Below are 21,679 nucleotides of genomic sequence, written 5' to 3' on the forward strand. Positions count from 1 at the left end.
GGGTGGGTTGTTGGTCCAAGGTGATGAAATTCAACCCTAATACAAATGCAGTGCCCCGATATCATATCCCTGACCAACCTAAGGAGAATTATGGCATATAATGGACCCTTCTGTTCTCCTGCTCTCTCCACCTGGTCAACTCTCAAAGGAAAACAAAATTCGTATGATCATTGAGGTCTAGAAATTAACTTTTATTTTAAATCTGTCAAGAACTCCTAGCAGTTACTAAATTTATTAAAATGATTACATATGGTAAAACAAAGAATAGAGGTAATTCTATTTCTCTACAACATAAATTATGAGTTAGAGTCTCAGCAGCTGACTCAGCATTGTTGAAGATGCTTTTAAAGGATTGGGGGGACTTTGATTTCCAGAAAATGTGAAAGCAGCAAAAGAAAAAATACAGTAAAAGTAATTGCAATTGGAGCTATTTTGCCAGGATGTGCTAATTATCAAATCGCCTTGGTGTATTTATAGGCCAGACTCCAAGCTTTGGTATTTAAAAAAAGTCATGTGAAGAGCTGACCTATACTGGCTTGTCATCCATGGTTTATAACATAGAACAAATTTGTTGTTTCTTTTTGAAAAGATGGTAAAAATGAATTATGACTAATTCAAATAAAAAAACAACCAGCATCCATTCATCTAACTGAAATATGTAAAAACAAAAACAATTTTATTAAAATATTTAATACCAGAATAACTTATAATAGTATGAAAAAGAGTGAAGTACTTGTCCTCAGTTTTCACTGACATGATCACATTTTCGAAAAATTGTTTTATAAAGATTCCAAAGTTTTATCATGGATCTGTAACTATTTAAGGATCTTGTAAACCAGAAGAACTCATACTTCATCTGATCATACAGTCATAACTTACATATCTTGCTTTGCACTTACTCTTACTGCAAACAGCAATTTAGAAAACAAAGTAAAAATATATATATGTACAAAATATTTTAATATCAAATTATTTTCATTACACTAAATAAACCCAATCCCCAAATGTTATGTTACATGAAAAAGTGTCCTACAATGTATATCAAGACTGATACTGTCCATATATCAACTAGAGCAGCCTCTGGTTTTAAAAGCATTTTGCAAAATAAAGAAAAATGTCACCACGTGGCTGCACTGTTGGCTGTCATTCACACTCACAAAAACGCTTTCCAGTTTTAAAAAAAATTTATAAAATAGGTTACATACTCAGAAAAAAAATCCCACCATAAAAGAGACAAATCCTTTTTACTTCTCTGAGCACAAATATTCTGTTGTATTTGGCATCCCTACTGTTTATTCAAATTTCAAGCCACCCCAAGCTGATTAGAATATTAACGTTTGATTGAAAAAGATCTTCTTTCTTGATATTGATTATTCTCACTCCATGATAGTCTAATTTAGAAACAAAATGTTCTTTCTTTTAATACATGATTTCACCTTAATGTCCTATTTGGCAAAATTCAGAGACTGTTCAATGTTTTGTTTCCCATATGTTTTAAATTTAAAAATCAATTTTGTGTGTATATGTATATTCACATCGAGATACATTTCTTTTATTACCTTGTTCTCAATGCAATATAAGTTGTCCATCAGCAACTGTAATTTGAAATGGACCAAATAAGAGGTTTTTAGCTATTCCATATGAAAAACAGTTTCCATTACAAAAAACACTGAACTCTAATGCAAACAGGATTATGTTTTAAACCTAAACTATAGTTTTAGTTTTATACGGGAACATTTCAAGTTATTTAGATAATAAACTTTTTGAAAACTTCGGCAAAACTTGAGAAAAAGAAAATCCAAATCAATTCTGAAGAGCATTGTGGTGTTTTCCAGCAGTGCTTACAAACTTTTTTTCTGATCACATTCATTGCCATTTTTCTTGAACGTACACATTATGTGATCCCCGAACCTTTTATTTTGGAACTTTGTAACCAACCAGATATGCAGGCAAGATACATGCATAAAATTCTCACTGTCCCTCTGCAAAGCACACTGAACAATTTTAAATACTTCAGAATTTTTTTTTTTAACGGAACATTTCATTTGGGCTGAACAGATTTCCAGGTTTTAACATGTGAATTAGTGGATACATTTCAAGGGCTTTCAGCAATTACGGTTTCAGTCCTGGCGTGGGTAGGTCCATCTGGAATGGCACTCACAGTCTAATGAGCATTGTGGTGTTGTCATTTTGAGGCACAGCTGCTCTACTATGCCCACGTTGCAGCTTATTTTCGGGAAAGCAAGGCACTTACTGTAATAAGCAATGCAGACATTTTATGCATACTTGGAGTAACATAAAATAAGTTAATATTTTTGATTAAAGTGAGGTCTTATAATTTATACGTCTTTTATAGAAGCAACTAAATGATATATTTAGGGCGATTAAAAATAAGAAGAGGTTTGAAAAGGAGTCATTTTCACTCCTGCTCCAGCTCCTAGGATGAGGGTTTATGAAAAAACACGGATGCGAAGAACAGCCATCGATCTGAAAAGTGACAAACTCTTAAAACTGCTGAACCAGGGGCACTTTGACTGTCTTCACTTCTGCAATGTGGGACGACTTCTGGATAATGCAGCTGGTGGTCCCCTGCAGCTTGTCTTTTCCCTGTGCGAGATTTGTTAAGGCCATGGCTGCATTGATCTCCTTCCAGTACGTGTCGTCCTTGCTCGGTCCCTTTCTATTAGCTGCACTACATTTAAGCAGAACAGAAAGAAAATGATCAAACTCACGGCAGGGTACGTAGAGAAGACCATCACTGAAAAGCACAGATGGCAAATAAAAAGATACCGCTCACCTGTCACCCTTATTGGATCTGTTTTCCAGAGTGTCTGTAAAGAAAAGCAAAAATTTGATTACTTTTCTTTTTTGCTATCTTTTTAAATCTCAGGCCTTTCATCATTAATTACGAGGAATGAAAGTTCGTCAGGAAACATGTTGAAAATTGATTACACTTTTTTTTTTTTTTTTTTACAAAGAAGATGTGAAAAAAAATCTCTTTGCAAAGAAGCAGGAATAAGATGAGAAGAGGTAATAAAGAATAAAAAGTGGCTCTCATAAACATACAAACATCTGAGGTCAATTTGTTCTGAGACACTGATTGGGCATTTTGGTGAGAAGGGCGATGGCACAGGGAAAGAGTGCTGACTGTTCCGGGGCAGATTCTGGTCTCACCCCACTACTCGCCGGCCGTGTGCCTTTGGGCAGATCGTGATGCCGCCTGAGGTCTGGGGTACAGCTTCCTGAACTATAAAATAAAGGGGTTCCTAGATGATCTTCAGGGTGCCTGTGGCTCGGCAGTCTATGATTTCACGGAAATCAAACCTTCATCTCAGAAAAAGGACTGGCAGATAGGCCCCTCTGGCGAGTTAGCCGATGAATAACAGACCCAGTGCTGACAGCAACGCAGGATTCCTGGCAGGTTGGAATAAGCAGGCACTGGTCTGTGAGCTCCACACGGACCCCTCATCCTGCAGGACGTGAAAGTCAGGCTTGCTGCTTCACTCAGAGCACTAATGTCTATCAAAACCACACCTTATAAAGGAGGACGAAATGGGTTCTTGATCCGGATTAAACCTCTCTGGGGGAGCTCCTCTGGCCAAAAGAACAAGGTGTCAGGAACACAAAAATAGACATGCTGGAGGGGAAGATTCCAGAGGATAAAGGGAGGCAGCAGCATGGCACGGGAGGTTAGAACAAAGAGTGGGGCTGGAGCTCCCAGCAGCCTTAGAGACGCCAGAAATACAGCGGGTAAACCTCCGCCACCAGCACCACCACCAACAGCGACAAGCACCATCGAGAACCTCCAGAACGAAGCCCTGCACCCCACGCAAGAAGCACGAGGAACAGCGAGTCTGCTCACAGCGTCTTTGAGCTCCACGGCCTCTGGAAAGCTGGCTTTTCCTGCCCTCAGTTCTCTCCCTTTGCTCTCCTCCCCTAAGTCCCCGGCAGTGCTCAAAGCTAGTTTGCCGCGGTGCAGCCTCATCTCCAGCCCTGGGCTCCCAGAGAGTCGTGGAACTCGGAGAGACCTGGGGGGGGGGGGTGCGGAGATCAGGAACATGATCATAATATAGTCCAACCAGGGCGACATTTCCCAGGGACGTGACCGTGTCGACAAGGCAGCTAAACCTTGATGCCCTCGATGGATGAAAGAATCAGGGAAAGCTGTTAACACATCCTGAGTCAGGCCAGGCAGTGTAGACCGGGAGATAGTAACGGTCACTGTGAGCTCTTTGCACAGCCTTTCACTCAGGGCCACCCTACCTACCCCGCCGAAAAGGAAGACAAGCAAACACAACAAAAGCGCGTCGTGAATAAATGGCAAGGTTGTTACGAAAAGTAAATGAGATTAAGTGTGTCTGGCCCCAAATGGAACAATAAACGTTAGTCCCTTTGGTCTCCTTCCATTTTAGGGATCTTTGGAAAAATAACTGGATTCCTGAGTAGTTGGTCACCCTCTGGAGCCCTGTTAGCCCTGGATCTTTTGGCCCCTACGAGGTAGGCCTGGATGGTTAGCTACACCTCTGCTGCTTGATAATTTTGGAATTATAATATTGCTTACGTAAACAGAAGAAGAAGAATGACAACTTTGAATTCACAGAACCCTCGTAACCCTAGTTTACACATCACGTCCTCCATGTGGGCACGATTCCAAGCACTTTGTGTCTTAGCTTATTCAGCATTCGTGTCTCTGCTGTCTGTCAAGTCTTTCTCCGTTTGGTGCTATTAACTGCAAATCTTTGCTCAATAATGACAGATACAAGGCACTACCAGAACAGAGAATAAGTCAGTGCCTTTGTTTAGGACAAGAAAAGCTAACAACATTGGACATTTTACAGAGAGGAAAAAAAAAAAACAAGTTAGGCCTTTGCTCAATTTTGCCCACAAATTGCAACAATTCTGTTGCCAAAGTGAAGCAATAGGTTATGGAGATATTTATCCAATGGAAAGACTTGGCAAAAGCAGAATAAGTTCCATGAAGGTTAAATAACATTAGGGAAATAACAAAACATAATTTAGAAAAGACCATGTAACTGATGCTCTGGCTTATGAACGAAGCTGTCTTGCATGTACACAGGGGACCAGCATCCGATTCCCCACCTGGATGGTCAACAGGGTGCAGACAACAGGAAGGAAGCCCGTGGCTGCCGACTCTGTAGGTGGAAGGGGGACACGCAGGTCCCTGGGAAGGCCCACGAGAGCTTGTGTAAGGTGAAGTGTGAACCAGGATGTCCCGCAGCCCTGCGGCCAGCCAGACGCGGCGAGCACCAGCCCCCCGTGGCTGCCGGCCAGAGTCCTGCCACCAGGAAACAAGTTTACTACGGCCAACCGTGAAATTATAAAACTCTGCTTACTCTTGGGGTGTATGTGTTTTACAGTTGGGTGCCTACGAAAATACCTCTGAAGTGTAAACACAGAGACCCCGATCCCCGTTTGGGCATTCTTAATTAGTTTCACGAATTTCAACAATGTCCTCGCAGCAAAGATGAATCCTGTAACTTATTTCTAAGGCAGAGGGCACTTAGTTCAATGTCCCTTGGTATGGATTCAGGTTCCTTTCCCAGCAACAGAAGAAAAGGCTTCATAAAAAGGAAGGAAGAGAAGACACACTTTGCTTCTCTATCAGTAGTCCATGTTAAAACAGCATGTAACAAAGTTCGACGTCAAAGACTTCGAACCAACAAGCAAAAGCTGACTACTGGGGGGTCAAAAGCTGCTTTGGGGGCATCTCTGTGCCGAGGGTGGTTTTGGTGCACAGCGTAAATTGGTGCTGGAAGGGCGTGCTTCTCCTGCTGCTGCTGCTGGCGAGCTGCCCGCATCACTGGGGTTCTATGCATCCGAGAGCCACCTCCTGCAGAGCAGCGGTTCCCAGAAGCACCGGCAGAAGACAGCAAACAGGGGCCCTTTTACTCTGAAACATCTGTACTTTCGTAGGACAGCGAAGGACGATAAGCATCTGGCAATCTGGGGAGACGGTTTTCTCTTCCTTACGCTGAGATGAAATCTGGGGAGACGCCCCAGCGGCTTTACAGAACGGAGGTCGTTTGAGGGGGACTCGGACAATTCACAATCCGCTCATTCTATTAAGTGTGCTAAATGTGAAATGTTCTTTTTCATGTGCTCTTTTCCTTTGAAGTATAAACTCACCGGCACTTATCTGGTTCAAGTATTTTGTGTCTCTTCAGCCAGTCTTCAGTATTTAAGCAGTGGTGGGTTTCTGGACCACCACTCAACGCCACTTCAGCAGACAGGAGGTCTCTCACCAGCCCCCTCCAGAAGCGGCACCCAGTAGCTCAAGAGAGGATGTGACAGGAGCAGGAAAGGGTTCTGAACGCTGCTGAGCCAGAGCGGACGCCCGCCCGCCGTCACTGCCCATGCACAGACCCGGGTTCGAGGCCAGCTCAGCTGCGTCTCTCACTCTGCAAGTAGCTTGGCTCTGCCGGTCCCACGTCTGAGCTAAAATGCCTTTTTAGATCCTAAGGTTCCAAAAATCAGCTACGCTGTCAATTATCATAAAAGCAACTGGTTGGCAGGAACAACTTACTGAACCAGCCAAAAGAGCGTGTTTTAAGACCAAAAAAGAAAAGGAATGAAAAAAAGAGATGCGTCGTTAGGAAAATCTTGGATGCTGTAAAACCCAAACCATGTTGAAACTTAAAATGGGGCTATCCTCAGTTTGGACATGTGTTTCCTTATAAAGTTAAGTAGAGAAACATTATAAAGAACATTATAAAGAAAATTCAGTTCTACTGCAACTCGAGATGTGCAAGCACAAAGCCCTGTGGGCAAAGTGTCCATTCAAGTTTGAGAAATGCAGTTTAGAAATATTCATTCTGATATATATTCCTGAGGTAATAATTCTAGTCATAAAAAGAGACAAAAATATGGCCAAATCTTTTGCACTGAGATTTTTTTTCAAATTTAATCAGTAAGTCCTGTTTTAAAATGTTCCACAAAATACTATTCACACCACTGAAAGGTAAATAAAATTAAGATTAAGAAAACAAGTAGTTTTAATTAAATAATCTAAAAATCATATATCATCTGTTTCCCTAAATTAAAATGGAAAGAGAGCTCCAGACGCTTGACAAATGTGCCTTCTCACACTTGGTCGGTTTTGGAGCCGCTGCTGGAGAGAGCAGATGTGGACAGCCAGGCTTTAGTGTTTCTGGTCTCAGGGGTCCCGAGAGACCCTGGCGCACAAGACCAGTTTCTGGAGCTATTTACATACTTGGAACAACTGAGATAAAGCACGAGACTCTGGTGAGTCGGGTAGATACAAAGCCTCCCTGAAGATTCTGAAATACCGATCGCTCCAGCTTTGCAGGCACTCACACCAGACAGCATAGCATCTACCCCGTCCCTCTCTACTTCCCCACACGCTGGGCTGGGCTGGGCTCACACACCCTTACAGACTGGTTCCACCGCAGCTCGACATTTCTTTACTTTTAAAAATAGCATCTGTTGTTGTTCTCTAATAAGAAAGGCATGCAGGTTCACTGCAGAAAATCCAGGAAAAAGTGTAAAAGAGAAAATAGAGGGCATTGACGGATAACTCAGATTAATACTTGGATGTATCGACTCCCAAAGCAAGTTTATATACATTTTTTAAAAATGGTCATTTTGTACGTGCTTTAAGATTTTTTTGATGCGGACCATTTTTTAAAGTCTTTATTGAATTTGTTACAATACTGCTTCTGTTTTATGTTTTGATTTTTTGGCCGCGAGGCCTGTGGGATCTTAGCTCCGCCACCAGGGATCGAACCCGCACCCCCTGCATTGCAAGGCGAAGTCTTAACCACTGGACCGCCGGGGAAGTCCCTGTACGTGTTTTAGAACTTGCTTTTTCACTGAACTTCTACTTCTTCCTTACCCTTTTGTTAACAAATAAGATAATAATCTATCATTTGGCTTCCCCTGATGTGGCAATGGTTTTTTTTGTTTTGTTTTTTTGTTTCTTGTTTTTTCGCCTGTGAAAAAGAAACGACTTGAAAGAATTCAAAATCCAGCTTCGCCCAGTTTAAACTTGAATTTTGAGAGTCTCGAATGTTACAAGAAGGGGTTATCTTTAAAACAACAATTACTAGCATTTCATCATTTAAGCAATCTCAGTTGATAAAGCCACCTTCAAAGACCATGGCAAGGTCTAATGCATTATTTACATAGAAAGCCTATTAAAAACCTATTAAACACCTTTTCTATACCTTTTGCTAGTATTTTAGACCATAGAGATACAAAAAAATGACTTTTTTTCCTCCTTATTATTTAATCTGTAACATCAAAAAATCAGTCCAAATCACAGAATAGGAAATCTAAAGCTCCGTTGAGCTCATCCTCAGACTTTAAATTAGAGAGACATTTTAATAGATGTGATATCCCTAAAATCACTCTTGCATCGCCAGGACTGAATTACTGCTAAGTGACTGCTCTTAGACAGCTGTTGCTGCACCACTTCAGGGGAAATGTTTGTGTTATCCTCTCCGGGGTAGTTAGAGCTTTTGAATGAGTAAAGATAAATCATCCCAAGTGATTTTGCTCAAAAAGGAAGGAAAAAAACCTACCCAACAACCTGTAACATTTATCTGTTGATGATTAAACTGCTTTTTCCAGTGCCATGGACCAAAAGTGAATTACGCTTTAAAAGCTTCAGCATGACAGGAAGAGACTGCACCAAAACTTGGTGAATATCAAGGCTATAGCTCATGGAAGGATTAGTGGAGCCTTTCGGAATAGTGAAAATTATAAAATGAAACCCGCCTCATCTTCATGGATGGAGCTGGTATTTCTTTTCCCTTTGCAATATACTAGTTAAATTATTTATCCTGAGGCCTTAAGGAATGAGTGGCTTCCAAAATTATTTCAGAGTTTAAAGAAAATCTTTTCCAAAAATTAAGCCAGTGTTTCCTCCAGCCATGACTTCCACCATCTGGAGAAAGATTCTTTTCCTTCCTGCTACCTCTCACGTGGGCTGGCCTCTCTCTATAGCTAATAGTGCCCAGACGTCCTGGATCCGCGGGGTCCCCGCCTTCAGCTGCCTTTCTGTCAGTGCACCCTCCTCTCTGTCTCCTCCCAGAAAAGAAAGAAATTAGAAACCACACCCCTCTGTTCTGGACCAATAGTGAAGACTGGGGTAGCTGACATCTCAAAGCTTTCAGGATAGGTTATAGTTCCATTAGCAACGGCAGAACATCTTTATTGTTCCGGGAGCACCCATGACCGCGGCTACACCTCTAAGTGTCGATGGGCTCCCTATCAGTTCGGGAGCTACAGAGCCTTCCTTCGGCTTTTCTGATTATGCCGAGGAAAGCAACTTGAGGCTGGTGGTTCCTTATTAATTCCCAGCTGAACCTTTGTTCTGGTAAAACGCGCAGTTATTCTGGCCTCATCAGTCTGGACCGGAGGACGAAAGGCACAGGGCGTGGGACCTGTAACTTGAAAGTAACTTTTCAAATAAGCAGAGAACCACCCAGTGAGAACGTCTCCACTCCACCTTCCATCTTCTCCTCTAAAGACATTAAAGGGCCTCAATGCTAAGTGACTCTGTGCAGTCCCACTACCAAGGTCGCTCCTCTGTGATCTCAAAGGCTCCACCTTCCCAACGTTGAAAACTTTCCGTCTGAAACTTCACTTTGAAGATTAGAATGCAGCCTACGAGGAGGGAACTGTTAGTGCGGAACCAGAAAGGGGGTCTGGAAATGTTAAATATTCTCATTTCTGTTCTTAGCGCGTCATTACTAACTACGAGGGGGGCCTGGTGTGAGGTACAGAGGCAGCGTGGGACAGTGGCTGGAGACCAGACCCTGGAGCCAGACAGCAGGAGTTGGACCCCTGCTCCACCCCGGACTGTGTGACAGCCGGCCATCTGCAGGACCTCTCTGTGCTCCGACTTTCTCACCTAGAAAGCAGGGCTAATCGCACTAGACTCAGGTTATGAGGGTTCCATATTTTCTAAAACACTTAGAAGAAAGCTTAAGCATGTATACCAAGAACTACATAAATCCTTGTAAAAATTTCTAAAAATTAACCTCTCCTCTCACTGTATTTTTTACGTCTAGAATCTGGGGCTGAATGTAGTCATCAGAAAAAGTAGTATTGTTCAGAGATTTAATATGAAAACCATTACGTAAGGATGAAATATTTTAACTCTGGCCAAAGCCCATGAGCTCAGATTAATGCATTAATTGTGCAGAATCTATCATCTTCAAAGACAAAACGGCTTTTCTGATGCTATTTTGTGCCAGAGTACTATAACATGCCAAGACGAAGAACACTGGAGCCACATTAAAGAATATCTACTAACTTTAAGTGTCTAATGGATTTTGTTACTTCATTTTCTCAAGGGGAATATTGGAGATGTTACCCCAAATGTTTCATCCGTGAAAGCTAGGTTTCTAGCCAAAGTCTCAGAAAATGACTTCCTAACTATACATGAATAACTTCTGTGTGTGCCTGTATGTTGCAAAGAGCATTAATTGTTTATAAAAGTGCTCCCTTCTACATGCAAGTTGGGCTACTAGTTCTGAAAACAGGGTGGTCTTACTCTGATTCTTAGCTACACTGTAATTTTGTCTCAATGTCCCAACAATGACATTCATCCTCTGAGTTCTGCGACAGCACAAGGGCTACATAATAGCTGCCACACCACAGTTCTGGGAGGCTGATGTTTAATAAATATGTAGCTGAATAGTGTTAGGTTACAACGTACTAATACGACTTTCTTCAGCAAAAAAAGGCCTTTTACATGGAAAAATGTGCATTTGCTGTAATCTAGAAACTGGCTGGAAAGTCTGGCTCCACCCATGTATTTTCAAGCTCTTCAGTATCTCTGAAAAATCATCAAAAAGTACTTTTGCTTTGATATATGAACTGAAGTGTATCTTTGAGTTGGCTCACATTATGGCCATGCTTTTCAAATTCCTTAAATTACCAGAAATGACACTTCAGACTAGGAGATCTTGCTGTTAAACCTGTCTGAATGCATTAACACCAGAAATGACACAACAAGAGAGGTGACGTTCGCCAACCCCTTGGATCTTTCAGAAGAGGTGCAAGTGACAGTTCTCTACTCACAGTTCGTCTGCTGTGCTTATTAATAGAAAAGAAGCATATTTTAGACATAAGATGAACAGTATTACCAGTCCTTCTCCTACATTTCAAATACATTTTGATGCTCCTAATACACTTAAAATGTTAAAATTATACTTGGCATGTCAGTGTTCTATGTTCACACATTTCTACATTTAAAGGTTCTGTGATTTTCTGCTTTTAATTTCAGAAACAGTCATTTAAAGTCTGAACTAGGGTGGGGAAGGACTTTCAAATGAAAATTGGGAAGATTTTTGTTGATGGTGTTGAAGGTGGGAGAAGCTGAAAAGCAGGGAAAGGCGTAAAGATGAGGAAGAAGGCCTTGCAGGCCTGGGCTGTGGCTATGGGTCCGAGTGTCCCTAGTCTAGAAGTCTTCTGATGACCCGATCTGACCAAGAGAAGACCAGATAATCACTAGGAATCTACACCCCAAACCATTCATTAAATTCCAGTGGCATATAGATCCTATTTCCCTGCTATCACCTAAATGTAGGATACAAGAAATTTCTAGAAGAGAGTAGGGGATAAGTTGCTTTCACCTAACAAGTTGATCTATTTGGGGAGAAAACAAAAACATTTCATAGATCAAACCCACCTTTTTGTACAATGATTTCTCTGAAGCGCAGGATGTATCTTAGGACCATAAGAAAACAGTTGGCAGGGGGCTTCCCTGGTGGCGCAGTGGTTGAGAATCTGCCTGCCAATGCAGGGGACACGGGTTCGAGCCCTGGTCTGGGAAGATCCCACATGCCGCGGAGCAACTAAGCCCGTGAGCCACAATTACTGAGCCTGCGCGTCTGGAGCCTGTGCTCCGCAACAAGAGAGGTCGCGATAGTGAGAGGCCCGCGCACCGCGATGAAGAGTGGCCCCCGCTTGCCGCAACTAGAGAAAGCCCTCGCACAGAAACGAAGACCCAACACAGCCAAAAATAAATAAATAAAATTTTTAAAAAATTAATTATTAAAAAAAAAACAAAAAACAGTTGGCGGGTTCACTAGGAACAGGACGTTGGGTGAGTCATTTACATGCACTGCATCTCAGGTTCGCCTATAAAGTGGGGATAAAATAACCCCTCCTTCCTGGGCTTGCGGTGAGGATTAAATGAGGTGCCCCGCGTGAAGCTCGCGGAACAGAGCCTGGTGCACACGAAGGGCTTCGGCGTCACAACTCCCTGAGCGAAGTGAAGCTGTCAGTCGACCTTTACCAGCTGAGGGGGCCAGCCCAGGTCCCTTGGGGGTGCCGAGGGTCCTATGGCTCAGTAGGATCGGTCGGGGCTGCGTTTAATGAACCAAGTTCCTGATTCTACCTTCGTATCAGTAGCAGATATAACATTTGTATTAGGAAAATGCCGTTCGGAAATGGGTGACTCTAGGTTCAAAATGCTTTTGTCTATTTTTGCTTAAACATGAATATAATACCACTTAAAAATGCCTTTTTTTGGGGGGGGGATGGTGTAATAAATGTTTACTTGCATTACTTTCCCCAGGTATTACAGTTTTTGCTATGCTGGGATGTATAGTCCAGGGAGAGTCATTACAAACACAAACTTGAGGACAAAGGGACCCAAGATTTTCATTGTAATATATTACACAATAGTTCAGAATAATCAAATCACCCTCATTCTTCTAACTGGAACAGCTATGGTAATAACAGACTGTTACAAGATCTGTGTTTTCTGTTTTGAAAATAAACATGTAGGCCCAGCTCTATACTGCTGTGATGGTGGGGACTTTTACTTTTGGGAGTCTTATATTTTTTTAAATTTCCCTTTGGGAAATAGTAATCCAGATGGGGGTCATCAAAAAGTAATTATTCAACCTAATGTGGATTTTTTTTTTTCTTTCTAGGGTAGGATAAAAAGCTTTTATAAACTCAAGTAAACTTAGTTTCTGCTGCCCTTAGAAGAATATTTTGTTCAGGCAGGCCTGCCTCAAAAAGAACACAGCATGGCGTTATTACACATTGTGATGAGGGTTACAAACAGTTTTCGGTTATTTTTAATCTGTTATTTTTAAAGCAGCCTGAGAGGTAACGGGAGCTGTATGATATCTAAAGAGGGACAGGGACAGGGGAACAGAACCGCCATGCAAACGACATGGTCACCCCCGGGACCAAAATTACTGCAGTAGAGCTCAGTGGTCAGGATGCTGAACTGAGCAGTGACGGGTCCTGTCTAGGCCTGCTGGTGGCTTTGCTTTTGAACAAGAGCAGAAATGGCAGAGCATCTGGGACCAAAGGGCTGAAGAGGATCAAAGTGCTAATGGTCATCACCTCGAAGCCACCCAGAGGTCCAGGGACAGGCTGAGAACTAGGAACGACCCTTGGCCGGGTGTCTGCTGGAGGGTGAGCTGAGCCCCTTCTTTCTGCAGAGCACGTGGGTCCCTCCTGTGCTGGGACCAGCACCTGCCACCGACGACCCAAATTAAGACACATAGGCTCCAAACTACAGCCTTAAGCAATGCAATCTTCAGGAGGGGTGTTTCTATCACAAGATAGTAAAAATACAGTACTTAAACATGAAGCAAAGAAACCGTAAAGAAAGAGAGAGCAAACACTCTTAGGGTCTTTGATAAAAAGAAGAAATACCAGAGCTTGATGACTATCAGAAAGAAGAATGAGTATAGCATACAGAAAAGTTCTCGTAAAGCCATTTCATGGAAATTTAAATGCAGAAGAATGGCATGTTCGCATGACTTAAATATATTTAAATGCCAAGCAGCTGCCATACATAATGTCCTGTAAATGTCATAGCCTGTTTTAAACGTAAATAAGACACCTCAAAAATAAAAGAGAAAACATATTTGTTTTAATCGTTAAAAATGACTGATTTAGAGAAATGGACGATGAATCCAATATTATTTTTGGACTAAAAGCAATCCTCTGTAATTCCTGATATTTTCTACCCTTTCACATACTTTCTGATGACCTTAGAGAGAAATATATTTTAACAACCAGTTGTGTACACTAATTTTAAAATAAAAGAGAGACAGGGAAAAGCAGAAAGCTGTGCAAAAAAAGAGAAAAGAATCAAAACTTACATTTCTAGGACCAACCAGATCCACTCAGTCACACTTCTGGGTTTGGTGATGGGATATACTATACATACTCAAAAGTGATTTAAATATTACATTCTCTATAGACAACCAGAAATAGGTGATGAATGAGCACTGTGAAGAAGGTCATAGTCATTGCTTTGAATCAAAGGACTACACAAAAGAGCCTGGCTCTCATACTCAAGGGTAAACAAACTACATACTTTCATCATGAAAGCACAAAAAATTGCCCCCTTCTTTGGGTAATGACAGCCAGGAAAATCATAATTCCTTGCAAGATTCCCAAGCTCTCGCAGGCATGTGGCCTCTCCCCTCCCTAGTGGTGACTCTCCATACTCAGAAGGGGGACGCAAAAGGGGCAGAACAGTTACTCACAAAAACTAAAGAGCTGGGAAGGCTCCTGAAACGACAGACGTGCCACAGCGTTGTTCACTGTATCCTCTGTTGTTTTAGAGGGCTGTCCTGTTAGACGCACACCCGGTTAAAGCCAGCAGGAGTGAGCCCCTCATTACGCATACGGTTTGCACATGGGTCCAAAGCCAGGGGAGCTAAAAGCATCTATTGAACAAGGGAGGAGAAACCATCCTTCCCAGGCCACCACAATGGGAGCTGAACACAGGACGTTACAAACACGCAGGAAGAAGTGAGCCATTGTTCCATTCAGGCCTCGGGCAGCATTTAATCACACAGCCCTCAGCACAAGATGGGAAGAGGAGTTAGTCGGTCGGGCTTTTTAGAAAATATATTTCTCTTATTTTCCAAACTCTAAGTAACTGGATATATTATCCAACTGATTTTCAGCCTACTTTAGGAGACAAATACTGAATGATATCACTTATATGTGGAATCTAAAAAATAAAACAAACAAATGGGTACAGCAAGACAGAAGCAGACTCACAGACAGAGAGAACAAACTAGTGGTTACCAGTGGGGAGAGGGAGGGGCAGGGGAAACTGCTGTGTATAAAATAGATAAGCAGCAAGGGTCTATTGTACAGCTCAGGGAATGTGGCCATTATCTTGTAATAACTTTTAACGGAGTGCAATCTGTACAAATACTGACTCACTATGCTGTGTACCTGAAACTAACATAAATATTGTAAATCAACTATACTTCAATTTTTAAAATTGAATGATCTTCTTAGAAAAAAATAATAAAATCATGAGATTAATTGAAAAAAATTGAAAAATGAAAGTTATTTTATTAGATAGCTTATTGGATAACACATAATAGATTCTTATTTGGACAAAAGGATGCACAAAAATCCTTTCTTTCAAAGAGAAAGGCAAAGGAATCTGTATTTGTGCTAATTTACAGGACCACCCCCTGGAGAAGCATAAAGAAATGAAGGATGTGTAATGATGAAAATGCACTGAATTAATTATTCACGAGTAATTGTCATCATCATAAAAATAATTAGCAGGGCTAGGAAAAGCAGAAAGTGGGCCCAGAAATGAAAAAAAGATGATTATTTTTATACCGGAGGGAAAAAAAAGGAGGTAATGGGAGTTGTGTGGGGCAAGTGCTGAAAGCATCTGTCAAAAGGCTGCTTGAGAAATGGGAGTCCCAGTTTACGATTAATTGAAAAATTATTCAAATGGAAATTCCATGCTAACGTTAGCAGTCTTTAAGACAGAGAAAGAGAATAACCCAATTAGTTACTCAAATTCCTACAGCTGCTTTTAATGGGATTAGTGCCTTTTTTGGTTTATCTTGAATTGAGAAATTGAGTGCACCTGTTCACCGCTAATCAGTGTGAACTGCGAAGGGTGGGATTCACTTAATCACACTGTACCCCTCCAGCGGCGACATGCAACGGGGAGAGAGCAGACCTGGAGCCAGAGCTCGGGGCCTGAGTCCCCGTGCTGCTGCTTGTTAGCATGTGGTTTGGGGAAAGTCAGTTAATATCTCTGCGTCTCATTTTTTTTCTCATCTGTAAAATAGATACAAAATACGGAACAATGAAAACTGTTGCAGAAGTTAGTAATAATCACCGCAAAACACCAGGCAGCCAGGAATTCTCAATAAAGAGCCGCTATAATTATTTCACAATTGCAAATACTCTTTTTGTAGTGGCAGCAAACTAGGACGCAATGTTGAAGATTTACCCTGAAATGGAACAGATAATGAATAACACAACAATTCAAAATAGTTTTTTTTATTTGAATTGTCTCCCCTGGGTCACGGGCAGGCATGTTATGTCTCTGACACTCTAGGGTGGAAAATTCCCCAAAGGGCAAGCCTGCATATTATGGCGCCTTCAGTTTTGCAACGGCGTGGAGAAGGTCACTGAAGTTGCTTAGTAGCAATACTATGAAAACACCAGAACGGTGTCCTCGAGGAGAGTGAGCACGCGCACGCCAGGGCCAATTCCAGGAGTATGTCCGCGACTGGTCTTTTGCTGTTCACTTCTGGGGTTGGCGCACGTAGCTGTTATTGGGCTGGCAGCTTGCATGTGTTATCCACGCAATCATATAGGTATGCTAGCGTGTTTACTCTTAATTGCTCGGAAAAAGTTTTAAATTGTGAAGATCTTTACTCAAGATAGAATATGGCATTTGGATCTGGGGGAACAGCTTTGGAAATGCCCAGTTCTTAAAAGACAGGTCTCTAATCTTTGTTATTAAAAAATCTCTATGAAGAGTTCACTGACTGATACAATTCCACAAGGAAAAAAATAACTACTTAAAACATACGTTACCTAAAAGACCTTAATTGTATCACTGCTTTATCCTAAACAGCTGTACTTGGTATCCTTAAATTGGAGTAAGAATATATAGGTTATTTCAGTACTCCTGATATCTTACAAAGAGACCAACATTTATTAAAAAGTTCTTCCCACTGCACAGCAGAATGGGAGAGATACGCAATTTCCCTTGGAATTGTTGTGCCATCTTTGGATGCCTGGTGCTTTCATGGAGAATGGATAACACCACTACAGTAAAGCTGAACTTACCCAAGTAAACACCAAATTTTTTTGAGTATCAAATGGAAAATTACACTTTGTACACAGCATTTTACCCTCCCCCCCCCCTTGTGGGGGCATAATTAAGGTCCGGGTCAACTTAACACAATTCACAGTGATGACAACAATATTTATCAAGCATTTTGCAAGTCATAAATGTGCAATTAATCTCATTTCTTTTTTGTGCACACTTATATCATTTTCCCCATTTTACAACTGAGACTCAGAAAAGCTGACTGACAGGTCCAAGGCTAAACTCAGTAAACAATAGGGCTAGTACTAGAAGCCCAATCTTTTAATTTTAAGTGCAATAGAATGGGCTCTTCTCCATGGTGTCTTCATTTACTGCTTTACAGGTTCATTGGTTGGTTCAGCAAACATTTACTGAACGCACCCTAAATGTCAGGCACTGTGATAGGCCCTAGAAATACACTAAGTCCCCTACACACGAAAAAGTTCTGTTCCGAGAGCACGTTTGTTAAGTCCAACGAAGTTAGCCTAGGTACCCAACTAACAGTCGGCTCTACAGTACTGTGCTGTAATAGGTTTATAATACTTTTCACACAAATAACACATAAAAACCAAACAAAGAAAACATTTTAAATCTTACAGTACAGCCCCTTGAAAAGGACAGTAGCCCAGTACAACAGCTGGCATGCAGGGGCTGGCATCGAGTGAACAGAGGCCAGAAGAGTTACTGACTGGAGGAGGGAGAGCAGGTGGGAGATGGTGGAGCTGAAGCAGATCGTCAGCAACAGGAGACACCAGCTACATCACCGCTGCTACATCTTAGCAGTACCAGCTACATCACCGCTGCTTTTACACTTGCTTCCAGCCAACCTGGGCTTCAAATAAAGATACTGCACGACTGTGGTCTACACAGTCCTGTACAGTGAAGTACACAAAAGCACGACCACTTGCAGAGGATGCACGCACGTGACAACTCACTCACGTGACCGGACACGCGAACACATGTTCGCATCTTTGAAAGCTCGCGACTTGAAGGTTCGTATGCAGGGGACGTACTGTACGAATTACAGATGGGTCTCACCCCAAGCAACTCTCTGAGTAAACTGACAAGAGCTCAGTGTGACTCGCGCTCCGGGGGCCCCGAGTGGGGCTCTGAGTGAGATGGCACCCTCTGGGGCGGCAGAGAAGAGGCCGTGGGCCAGGGCGTCCAGCAAGCACCCTCCTCCACTCACGCCGGCGCCCGGCCGGCGTCATCACCGTCCGAGCACCAGGACGCAGCGAAGACGGGAAAGCACCGGCCAAGGTAAAGATGAGCGGGGGCCACTGAGGCGAAGATGGGGAGCAGTGTTGCAGGTGAAGGGGCAGCTGTGTGAAAGGGCAGGGCGATGCCGGCACCTGACCCCTGTGTCAGATCTTTCTGTGCAGCTGAAACGAATGAGGCGTGCGAAGGGGCAGGTGAGAGATCAGCCAAGGCCGGGTGCTGAGGGGTCCCTGGGTTTGGGTGCCAGGAGAAGGAAGGTGAACTCCATCCTGAAAGGACGTGACATGATAGGACCTGGATTTCAGAACGATCCCCCTTGCCTTCGTGGAAGGTGAGATCGCGGCAGGAACTCAAGACAGGAGAGGCGTGGGGACGGAGGACGCAGCAGCGGGGACGCTCGCTCGGGGGCAGCCCTGCTGAAGGGGAGATGGGGCCTGGGAGCACGAGGCAGGAGCCTCTGCCGCCTCCGGCTCTGCCTCCCGTGACCGGGTGGGTGGCGATTCTCTGAGTCCGGAAGGGAGGAGGGAGAGCACGTCTCAGCTTGGAGGGCACCGCCGAGTCTGGCTGTGACACGCTGAGAGCAGGAAGTGCTTTGAGGGCCTTCGAATGTGGATGCCGACGAGCTCAGGGTCGCAGGCCGCCGCCCTGAACAAGAAGGGGCCTCAGCCTGGCCGCATTACGTAGCAACAGATTTAGAAACACGGTGGTACTACCTCGTCAGAGTACTCATGGTAACGTGGAAATCGACCAGCACATAGGTGAAAGAGGTATACAAATAAATAAATACGGATGGGTCTTACACGAATAATGTTTTAGCACACAGATCTAAATATTTTCCCATATGCTGGCTAATATTATCCAGCATGTGATTAAAAAGAGTGTCAAATACCAAAGTCTTGAAAGATGAATTATTTTTAAAACTTTATCAGTCACACCCTTTATCCATACTGCATTTGCTCTCAGAAGGAAATGTACACCCGAAGGGTGACAAGGAAAGAGTTTCCTTAAGTGAAGGAATGGAAAAGAGCAGAGCATGTAGCTGGCTCTCTGCCAGTCAGAGAACACGGAAAAGCTAGGAGTTTCAAGGCAAATCTCTACTAATCCACCTTTCACCGAAGTTCTCACTTAAAGTCCACCTTTTGACATGAAATATTTAATAGGAACTTTATTTTAACCACGAAGTGCCCTTAAAAAAATGTAACATCAGATTCCATACTAGGCTAAAAGAAGAACGTATTAGGTAAGTGAAAAGAAACATGTATTTAAAAAAAAAAAAAAAAAAGAAAGAAGAAAAAAGACTTGTGAAAAGCATAAAGCAGTTAATGAGGATTTCCACTGAAGACCGAACGTTAATGACAATGCAAAGTTTCTTTCCTATTGAGGACACACGCTTCTTAAAGAATGGATAAGTCAGTAAAGTCCATTTTCTAGTGGCGTATTTGGAGCCACAACTTTAATCTGTTGAAATGGCACAGAGACAAAAACCAAAATACAAATAAACAACAACAAAGAAACGTTTTCTTTTAGAAAGAAACTCCATTTAATTGGCTTCCACTCTCCTGGTTTAAATTCAGCTCCTTAAGGGGGGAATAACTCCCTTAGGAAGGCAGCTTTTTGTTGGGTATGTGCATGATGTTCATTTGTCTTGCATCTAAAAATTAGAACATAACAAGCTTCTAATCATCACTTGTTAATTTGAAACAAAAAGAATTCTTCTTTTCCATTGAAAGCAGACTGTACTAAAAAAAAAAAAAAAAAAAAAAAAAGCAGCATTCTCCAAGGTCATATGCTGTTGGCAAAGCTCAAAAAACCCTTATAGTCCAACTTGCTTATGTTCAGCTGTGTTTACTTAGACTAAACTTGACAAAGTCTGCGTCTGATTATCCTGAGCAGTCATCTGCCCACAGATAAATAGATATTACACAAACTTCTGGAGGGAATGACATTTGGCCTCCATAATTTTGGAATAATTTACTACGTACCCTCAACTTAAAACACCAAAACGATCCGCAATATGTTTGGGGGATCGGAACATAAATATTTCATTTCACAGAGGGAGCGGTCTCCGTGACCTTCATGGATTTTAGGTGATTTACTAACGAAGTGGGGAACTGCTCTGGGAGGTGTGGAGCTGCTCTGTAACAGGCGATTTCGAGGCAACATTTATTTCAGACTTTTCAGTAACATCAAGATTTCAAGGGACTTCTGTAAACAAACTGTCACTTAAAGAAAAAACTTTCCATCAGTATTTCTGCATCAAGTCTCCAGAACAGAACATGCGTATAAAAATAAGAGTTAACTAAATTATTTCCAGAGACTACATGTTACAGTAATGTTTACACTATTGGTAGAAAGCAAAAGCTCGGTGTTTTACCACTATTTCTTACACTAAATGCAAAATTTTGCTTTTGGAGTAATGTAAACCATTTCCATGGCAGAAAGTCTGTTCCCGATTACCTAAGAATTGATTCTGGCCCATCTTATTTACTTTGCTTGCTGTTATATTTACATAACAAAAGATAGACATACTTTCCTCTCCAAACTAGGATTGTTTCAAAGGTGGAAGTACTCATTATATCCCCCAGCGATCAATCAATGAACCAATCAATCAACAGATCTTTACTGCATTTTGCTAACAGCCGGTAATACAGTAGTGAGCAAGAAGGAGATGCTTTCTGTCCTCTGAAGTTTGTCTAATGAGAAAAATGATACGTTGAACACATACTGTCATTTTCTAGGTTGTTCATTTTACTTTATACAATTAGGAAGCATGCTCCCACACTGAAACTAACACATTTTTCCCCTGACTCCTGTCTTACTATTGAATTAACCTAGGGATGGGGTCCTTCATGTGGAATTGGTGGGTGTGTTAAGGGAGCCTCAGATACTCTGCTGTGCCAGCTCCCTTCTAGCAGTTCTGGCTCTGTCTGTCATGGGGTTAGTTTCTGAGTGATTCATTTAATGCTCTCTATTTTGGCTTTTATTCTAATGTACTAAATTTGCTTTGATAAGCATTTGTGAAGTGAAATAATGTAAACGACGGTACTGCTGCTATTGGAGCAGCTGCCACTCACGCCTAATAAGCAAGGGTTTCCAAATTTCCCTGAAAGGACAGAATCCACTGATGGACCTTACGGCACATTCTCCCATGGTTTTCTCTCATGATGCATTAGCTCTGTCGGGTCACAAAAGATGATTTTGCATGTATAAATAAAGAAGGAATATGTTTTCAAATGTGCATGCCTTTAAAGATCATCTAACAAATCCAGAACACGTGCTGGAGACGGGAGTGTCTTCAGACTAGTATTTGTGAGAGAATACATTAAGGCCTCATTAGCTTTTAAT

General features: G+C 42.2%; 1 protein-coding gene and 1 long non-coding RNA gene across 4 annotated transcripts in view; one reads left to right on the forward strand and one right to left on the reverse strand.

Moving 5' to 3' along the window:
* The window catches only part of LOC132356358 (uncharacterized), a 59,053-nt gene extending 48,591 nt beyond the window's left edge, over positions 1-10,462 (forward strand). The window contains exon 3 of one of the 2 annotated variants that reach the window (XR_009499848.1): positions 9,725-10,462. This is a non-coding gene — a long non-coding RNA (uncharacterized LOC132356358). Of the gene's footprint in view, positions 1-2,890; positions 3,021-9,724 lie in introns of those variants that run through there. The other variant, XR_009499847.1, reaches the window with a different exon arrangement.
* Positions 171-21,679, reverse strand: part of MKX (mohawk homeobox) — a 62,377-nt gene continuing 40,868 nt past the window's right edge. Inside the window, exons 6-7 of one of the 2 annotated variants that reach the window (XM_059909187.1) lie at positions 2,798-2,831; positions 171-2,692 (exon numbers count right to left, since the gene is read on the reverse strand). In XM_059909187.1, the coding sequence (XP_059765170.1) occupies positions 2,506-2,692; positions 2,798-2,831 (221 nt within the window). In that variant the 3' untranslated portion in view covers positions 171-2,505. The remainder of the gene's footprint in view (positions 2,693-2,797; positions 2,832-21,679) is intronic. The other variant, XM_059909188.1, reaches the window with a different exon arrangement.

This window comes from Balaenoptera ricei, chromosome 2 (genome assembly GCF_028023285.1).
Source record: "Balaenoptera ricei isolate mBalRic1 chromosome 2, mBalRic1.hap2, whole genome shotgun sequence".
NCBI classification, from domain to species: Eukaryota; Metazoa; Chordata; class Mammalia; order Artiodactyla; family Balaenopteridae; genus Balaenoptera; species Balaenoptera ricei.